Raw genomic sequence first — 8,140 nt, forward strand, 5'->3', positions numbered from 1 at the left:
CAGTGTAGATTTCGGATCTACTTCCCCTCCTTGCACTCTTCAACCTCCTCCTTCTTCTTCTTAGCTCCAAACTTCCTTCACAAGCCAAAAATCACTCACAAGAACAATATGGGGGCTAGGGCTTCGCTCTACAGCTCTCTGGAAGTGTTAGGGACAAGGGAGGCCGAGTTAGAGTGTTTAAATAGGGTGCAAACACCCGGTTTAGGGTTTTTGTCCAGACAACGGCTACTCGCCGAGTCCGGGACCCGACTCGGCGAGTCCGGGACCCGACTCGGCGAGTCCGGGACCCGACTCGGCGAGTCCATGACTTAAGCTCCGTGTCCCATCCCGCTTCTACTCGGCGAGTCAGTCCTTAGACTCGCCGAGTCCAAGGCCAAAATTGCAAAACCTTTAAAGAATTAATTAAAGAATATGTACCAAGAACCAGGTGCTACAGTGAAGGTTCTGAGGAACAAAGAGGTACTCTTGGTTAAGGTCCAGTGGCAACATCGGAGAGGCTCCGAGTTGACTTGGGAGTGGAGTCCGAGATGCGAGAGCAGTATCTAGAGTTATTAGTGGGTGAGAATTGTAACATCCGGACTTCCAGGTATATTGTTTATTTATTTTTATGGACCATTGAGCTACTCGACGAGTCGGTGCTACAACTCGTCGAGTAGAGCCGCGATTTGCCACGTGGGATTAATGACCTAATCGACGAGTCCGAGAGCCGAATCGCCGAGTAGACGCTGTGATGAGAAACCCTAAATCCCCGGGTTTGGGGCCTATTTAAGGGCACTTATAGCCACATTTGCGGCTATACCTCCCTGAGAGTAAACTCTAATTGGCCTGTGAGCTTAGAGAGAGAGTTTTGAGCTAACCTTGAGTGTTTGGTGCATCTTTTGAAGAGAAGAGAAGGGTTCTAAGCCAAGAGACGAGAAGGAGTTGCTAGATCTGTGGCTATTTCACCTTATAGCTTCTGGGAAAGGTATAAAGCTTTCACCTTTCTCATTTTGTTGAGTAGATCTCATGATTTTGGGAGTTTAGGGCTTTTTCTATCTAATATGAGGACCTAGAGTGTTTTGAGTTCATGTTGAGGTTTGAACTTCAGATCTGGACCATGTGAGGTCCCTAGAGTCCAAAAGTCCCTGCTTTATTCAGCCATAACAATGCTATTGAGTGAAAAACCCTTTTTAAAGTGTATTTTGGCATTTCAAGCCCTAAGTGCCATGCATGGACGTAAAGTCTGTGACTTTATGTGATAAATGAGCCTTGAGAGTGTAGATCTATAGTTTGAGAAGGTTTTCTGCCTTGAAATCGTCTGAATGAGAAAAGAGTCTGAATGGACTCGCCGAGTCGAGGAACCGACTCGACGAGTCGGTTAGGGTTTGTCCCGATGAGCTGGATATGTTGTTACTCGGCGGGTTAGGGGTTAACTCGACGAGCTGGACCTTCACAAAGACTTCTGAGGAACGACTGGACTCGACGAGTCACATGAGTGCACTCGGCGAGTCAGGTCAAACTCGGACTGTTGACTCGAGTTTGACTTCTGTTGACTTTAGGGTTTGGTAAACGTAAGTAATGAAGACCATGGAGGGGTAAATGGTCTTTTACCCATTCCAAGAGTTAGAGAGAATGAGAGAACAACCTTGGTGTAATTGAGTATGCATGGGGTATTGATTAGAGATACATATCTAATGAGTTAGGCGGAGGCTAGTTCGAGATTCCCGAATACGAGACTTTTACTTGCTAGCTTACGAGGTGAGTCTTCTCACTATACTTACCATGAGTGGTACCTTCGTGTGACTGAGATGTTTATTGTGATTAACTGTGTATTTTAATATTTTTGCATCATGTCTTGTGATTTATGATGAGTATTGTTATTATGAGCTTATTGAGTTGGGACCAGAGGGTCCCACTAAGACACATTGACCGAAAGGGTCTTATTGAGTTATAGCCTAGAGTGGCTAATGAGCTGTGTGTGGTATTTTGGGGAACTCACTAAGCTTCGTGCTTACCGTGTTATGTGTTATGTGTTTCAGGTACTTCTCAGGATCACGGGAAGGCGTCGGCTTGATTGTACACTCACCTGCGTCGGAGATATGTTTCTGAGGATCCTGGATTTGTGTCATAAACAGTTTTTGAGACATGTGTTTGATAACTTGATGTTGTGGAAATTGTGATTTTGAATTGAGATATTTTGGTTTTTAAATGAAAATTTTTGTTTGAAAATTTACGGTGTTACATAAATAATATTTAAATAATTAATTAACCATACGTCTTCGATTTGAAAAAATTGGTTGCATTTAGGCTTTTTTAAAGGCCTTAGTTTTGACCATGCAATAGCCCGAGGGATCTGTTTTCGGGTACTAAACAAATTGCTCACCGGAAAAGTCTCAAGAATCCATATCTGAATGTTAGCAAACAAATAAATAAAAAATTGTTACAATGTTTGCAAACAAAAATAAATAATAAAATTTTCATCATATACTTACCTTGAAAGCATATAAAAACCCGTTTAGGGTGTAGGTCATTTTTTGAGGTTGTTTCTCTTTCGGTTCGATTGGATGTATATGTTTGTCAACCTTATTGAATACAACCACTAGTTGTGAGTACAATTGATCCCAAACTATTCTCCCCCTTTGGATATTTGCCACAAAATAATTAATTAACAATTAAATTTCTAAAAAATATTAGTAATGATAAGTAATACTCTTTTGTAACAGGCTGTTTAGGCAACCGCCCATTGAAACCTTTCTCTAACAAGTATAGAAGACATACACGGACTACATCCTCGTCCGATAATTCATTAAGTGAATGTTTAAACACTGTAATAACAATCTCTAATTTGACCTAGACATTCCCCGAGACCATAGGAAAGGCACGAGAACGGAAGGCGGTGCCAGATGCTGAAGCAGAAAAAATAGTCACAAAACTGAACGTCGGTGATGAGACAAAATTCATTCTTCCCGAAAGACAGCTCGTAACCCCCAATCTCAAAAACCATTTTGGCTTTAGGGGTTGGCGACAACTTCATGGCAAAAGACGTAATGTAGAAGCAAAGGATCCCCATCTACATTAGGAATGTCTAACCACCTCCCAAAACATGTATTCTGGAACATAGTCTCACATTCGGTATGTCTTAGAGTACCTCAAGAATTTTCCCGCCGATTTTGGGTTTACAAGAGAGTGTAATGGATACATCAAAAACCTTGTCGTGCTGCACAAATAAAAAACGTGTTATCACTTCATTCCGAAACGAAAATGACCAATATTCCGGACTAGTTCCTCATGTTCTGGACGAGTTCCTCGTGTTCCAGAACAGCTCCTCGCATTCTGGAGGCTTCCAGAATGAATTTTTAAGATCTGAAACACTGCATTTCGATGTAAATTAACAAAACCCAAACACCCAAACTACTATTCAGTTGTTCCTACAACAATGAAATCTTTAATTTAAACTCCGACACATTTTCAGTTCATTCCGGAGGTGTTCTACGCATTCCTAAACACTAATTGTAGATGAATAAGCACCTTATACAAACAAGCAAACTAAGTAAAGAGAAAGCAAAGAACATACCTATACAATAACGGGGTCGTAGTGCTATTCTTTCATGTCGGAGTTGCGTGTCGGAGATCGGAATGACGATCGGAATTGAAAGTCAAAAGATCCGGAATTGCGTGTCGGAATCGGAATCGAAAGTCGGAGCAATATCCAGAATAAAGGCAATGGTCTGAATTTTTTCAAATTATATTCCAGAATTTCAAATTCAAATTCCCGATTCGGAACACGGACGGATAGTCCGGAATGGCAATTCCGGACCCACCAGAAATTTTTTCCGAAATGTGTTTCGAATGCCCCATTCTGGAATAAATTATCATTTAAAAAAGGAGTTACATTTAAAAAACACCCAAAAACTGGTTATATACTCAATTTCCCTAAAATATTTTGTTATAAAATTAGACTAAATTGTTTGAATTTATTATAAAGGTGAAAAGGATAAAAAGGATTAAAGAAATTAAGATGGATAGAAAAATGAGAGTGGTAACAAAGGTACCCCAAGTACCTTCATGCCATGGTTTTGTGGATAGAGGGTTTAGAATGGTGAGGGAAGGGAGGGCTCACCGAAGTTTTGAACCCCTCTTTTTTTCTTTCTATGTATGTTTCAGAACTTGTACTTAGATGCTTTGATATTGTATATTTTAAAAATGGGTTTAGATTGTTTAGAAAGATAAATTATTTGTGTTTTGGATTAAGAAATATGAAAGTGATAAGAAAAATAAAAAAACCGATGTGATGCATGTATGTCATTAGGGTTGAGAGAGTTAGGAAGATGAGTTCATTCCACCCACGAAATTATTAAAAAAATTACATTGGACCGAAACATTTTTTTAAATAAATCATAGGTATTTCTATAATTTTCTCAAATAGTTGTTAAATATATATTCAATTTTGATATAACAATTCAAACCATCTATCCTAATAAATAAAATTATTTTTCTAAATTTCATATCCTTATTTCATTTGACATATGTGATTTTCTAATATTGTTTTATTTATTGTTTTTTCATTTGTCATTTTAAGGTTTTTTTCAATTTTATTAAATTCCATTTAATATTTAAAAATATAAAAATTATAATAAATGTAATAATAAATACATATCAATTTAATTAATGAACTTTCTTTTTAATTTCTAAGTTTCTAAATTTAATCCATTTATTTAAACTATTTGTTTAAATTTAAAAAAGAAATAAAAAAGTTCAAAACAACAAATTAAATTTTACATTTTAATAATTCAATATTTTTCTTTATTTATTTATAAATTCAAATTTCCTAAGTTTGTAGATCTTCATAAATTTTTTAATAAACCGTTATAATACACAGGTCTGACAACTAGTTAATAATCAAAACGTGGTTGGTAATAATGTATTATATATAATTCAAATACTTAACCATAATTAAAGATTTTTTAATACACAAATCTTTTTATGAGGTAGTTAAATAAGTTAATTAATAAACAAATAATATAAAACGATAATATTATTAATTTTAATGGGACCTATCGTAATTAGTTGGCTTTAAAACAAACCTTTTGAATAATATCAAATATTAAAAGGTGTTTCTAGGATAAAAGTGCAACCTCACAACATTATTATTCATCCAACTTTAATTTAAACTTTTTTCAACTAAAATTCCCATGCCATTTTATTTTTGTGGTGTATATAGAGTGCATTTCGAAGAGGTTGTTTCGTCTGGATGCAAATCTTCATTTTATAATAAAAAACTATAAGCAAAACAAGATGACTATTAATTTACAGCCAACATAACTAATATCAATCTCATAAATCATTTTTTTGCAGTAATTAATATTTTTTTACTAGGACTTCAAAGTTGAAACCGTACAAATCTAAGTTGTGCCACCCCATAACCAACCATGCTTATATAAATATATCAATCCCGTACGTTACTTTCTACAATCATCTCTCCATCTTCGGCTTACAGTTTTCAAAGTTCAAACTCCGGTCATTTCGCCGCTGCAAAAAACCTTTGAATTCTGTGTATGGCAGCTCGTTTATTGGCGCATGAGGTAGCTGACCTCTGTCTCGGCAAGCCGCCGTTGAAATCACTCTCTATCTCCGCCACCGTCGGCCACGCCCTCGCCGCACTCAAGTCCTCCGACGATACCTACATCAGCATTTGGACCTGCGACCACCACCAAACCGCCCAATCACTCATCGATAACTGCTGCTGCGTCGGAAAAATCTGCATGGTGGACATCATCTGCTACCTCTGTAAAGAAGATAACCTCAAGTCGCCTTCATCTGCACTTGATTCTCCGGTCACTGTTTTGCTGTCACGTGATCCTGCCACTGTTAGGCACGTGAACCCCTCCGCAAGGTATGTTTATCGGTTCACCGAGATCATCATTCATCAAGAAATCTGTATGATTTTTTCATCTTTTTCAATTCCCATCTTCTTTTATTTATGTATTTATAAATTTTCCAGTTTGGTGGAAGCAATTGATTTAATTATCGGGGGAGCTCAGAATCTTATAGTGCCGATAAACAGAAGAACCAAAATTAATTCAAAAAGGAAGCAAATTTTGAAACAAGAGTTATCATTTGCCCCGACGACACACGCCGGCGGCGGTGAATTCTGCTGGCTGACACAAGAGGATGTGATCAGATTCTTACTGAGTTCAATTGGACTTTTCTCCCCTACCGGCGCCTACTCCGTAGAGTCTCTGGGAGTCATCAGCCCCGATATCCTCACCGTCAATTACCACTCTCCGGCGTCGACTGCATTGGGAGCAATTTTGACTTCTCTCGCCGACCAAACTTCCGTCGCAGTAGTCGACGATGACGGAATCTTAATCGGTGAGATTTCCCCTTTCACACTCGCGTACTGCGACGAAACTGCAGCAGCTGCTATCGCAACACTATCTGCCGGGGATCTGATGTCGTACATTGATTGTGGTGGACCGCCGGAAGATATAATCAGGGTTGTGGAAGCGCGGCTAAAAGAGCGGAATTTAAAAGGAATGTTGGAGGAATTTACGGCGTACTCATCGGGGATTCCATTGATTAGCAGTAACTCATCTTCGTCATCTGAAGATGAATCCTCACCATCTCCGACAAGAATGAAGTCCGGGAGGTACAATAGATCAAGCAGCTATTCAGCGAGGATAACGAGGAGGGCAGAGGCGATCGTGTGCTATCCTTGGAGCTCGTTGGTTGCGGTGATGATTCAGGCGATCACACACCGCGTGAGCTATGTATGGGTGATTGAAAAAGACTGTAGTGTCGTCGGAGTCGTGAAGTTTTCTGACATTTTGGAGGTTTTCCGGTCACATTTGGAAAGCATGACGATCTAGATGGGAAAGAGAGCTACTTTTTGAAGAAATAAAAAGAGGAAGGTAAGTTTTGTAAATATGAGTTAGTTGTGACTTGTGAGGCTTTTTTGTTGGATATCATTAAACAGAGGATATTCTTTATCGGTCCGTACTATGAGGTAATTTTATCTGAATGGTTTTTATTGTGTGACAACCTTAAGTAAAAGGTATTCGTATGGCGAACATACGAATGTATTTATGAATATTTGAATTTTGAAATAATCAATGGATAAAATGAAAATAAAAATTATGTTGAAAATATCACGTGTTAATTATGTTGAAAATTATTATGTTCACTTTTAATAATCTAAGATTTGATCAAAATGTAAATTAATATCGTATTATGTAAAGACCGTTTTATAATGGTGTTTTCTCTATAAAAAAATATATCGGCATTACTTATTAGTGTGAATTCTCAGTACCGCGTAAGTCCAAAACTTCAAATTGTAAATATATCATGTAACTTTAGAAAAAAGGTTACAGCTAATAATCCAAAAATAGGCTTGACATGACCATTTTGTGGCTTATGCTGTTTAGGAAAGTGACACCATGCACTTTATTGTGTTAAGTTTTAATGATGATACCAGACAAGTTAGGTTTATATAACTTTTAAATTATTTGTTTATAATTAAAGTAAGGAAAATCTTTAAAAAAATATTAATATTTTAGCCTAATTTATGAAAAGGAAAATTACAAAAATAACCTAATCCCTTAATTCCTTTGTAAAAAATAGTCAACAAAAACCAAAATTACAAAAATAATCATCAAAATCGCAATTTCCCTTTCATCTGTGATTTCCCATTTTCAGGGTATAAAATCGTAATTTTTTTTTTTATTTTTCAAACTTTTTGTTGGAAAACTCTCTCTCTAGAGACACTATTGACGATTTCATGAATAATCCCGACAATATGGTAAGATCTTTACTCATTTTGTGTTTTAATCATCATTTATCAATTTTAGGCTTTGCTTATTTACGATTTATTGAGAAAAAGTTTGAAAAAAAAAACCGAAAATCTAATATGTTAGATTTTCTTAGATCTATGTGTTATATTTGATATTTACAAGATTTGATAAGTAGCCTTGAGGTTTTGATAGCATTTCATAATTGGATATATGATTGTACAAGTGCATAATGCGTAAATCGTGCATTGTCAGGTTGTACATTTGGTACTTTTGTGTTAATATGTTATATGAATGTGTTAATATGTTGTAATAATATGATTTTTTGATATAAAAATGATTTTTGCTGCTTCATGATGTTGTAAATTTGTATT

The 8,140-nt window shown here is 36.7% G+C and overlaps 1 protein-coding gene across 1 annotated transcript; it reads left to right on the forward strand.

Moving 5' to 3' along the window:
- Nucleotides 1-5,425: 5,425 nt before the first annotated feature.
- LOC145111139 (CBS domain-containing protein CBSX5-like) lies at nucleotides 5,426-6,979 on the forward strand. Its single transcript, XM_079047435.1, has 2 exons — nucleotides 5,426-5,872; nucleotides 5,981-6,979. The coding sequence occupies exons 1-2, from the start codon at nucleotides 5,535-5,537 to the stop codon at nucleotides 6,846-6,848; spliced, it is 1,206 nt and encodes a 401-aa protein (XP_078903561.1). The 5' UTR covers nucleotides 5,426-5,534; the 3' UTR covers nucleotides 6,849-6,979.
- Nucleotides 6,980-8,140: the final 1,161 nt, after the last annotated feature.

This window comes from Lactuca virosa, chromosome 5, assembly GCF_052849685.1.
Source record: "Lactuca virosa cultivar CGN04683 chromosome 5, Lactuca_virosa_CGN04683_v6, whole genome shotgun sequence".
In the NCBI taxonomy this organism is placed as follows: domain Eukaryota; kingdom Viridiplantae; phylum Streptophyta; class Magnoliopsida; order Asterales; family Asteraceae; genus Lactuca; species Lactuca virosa.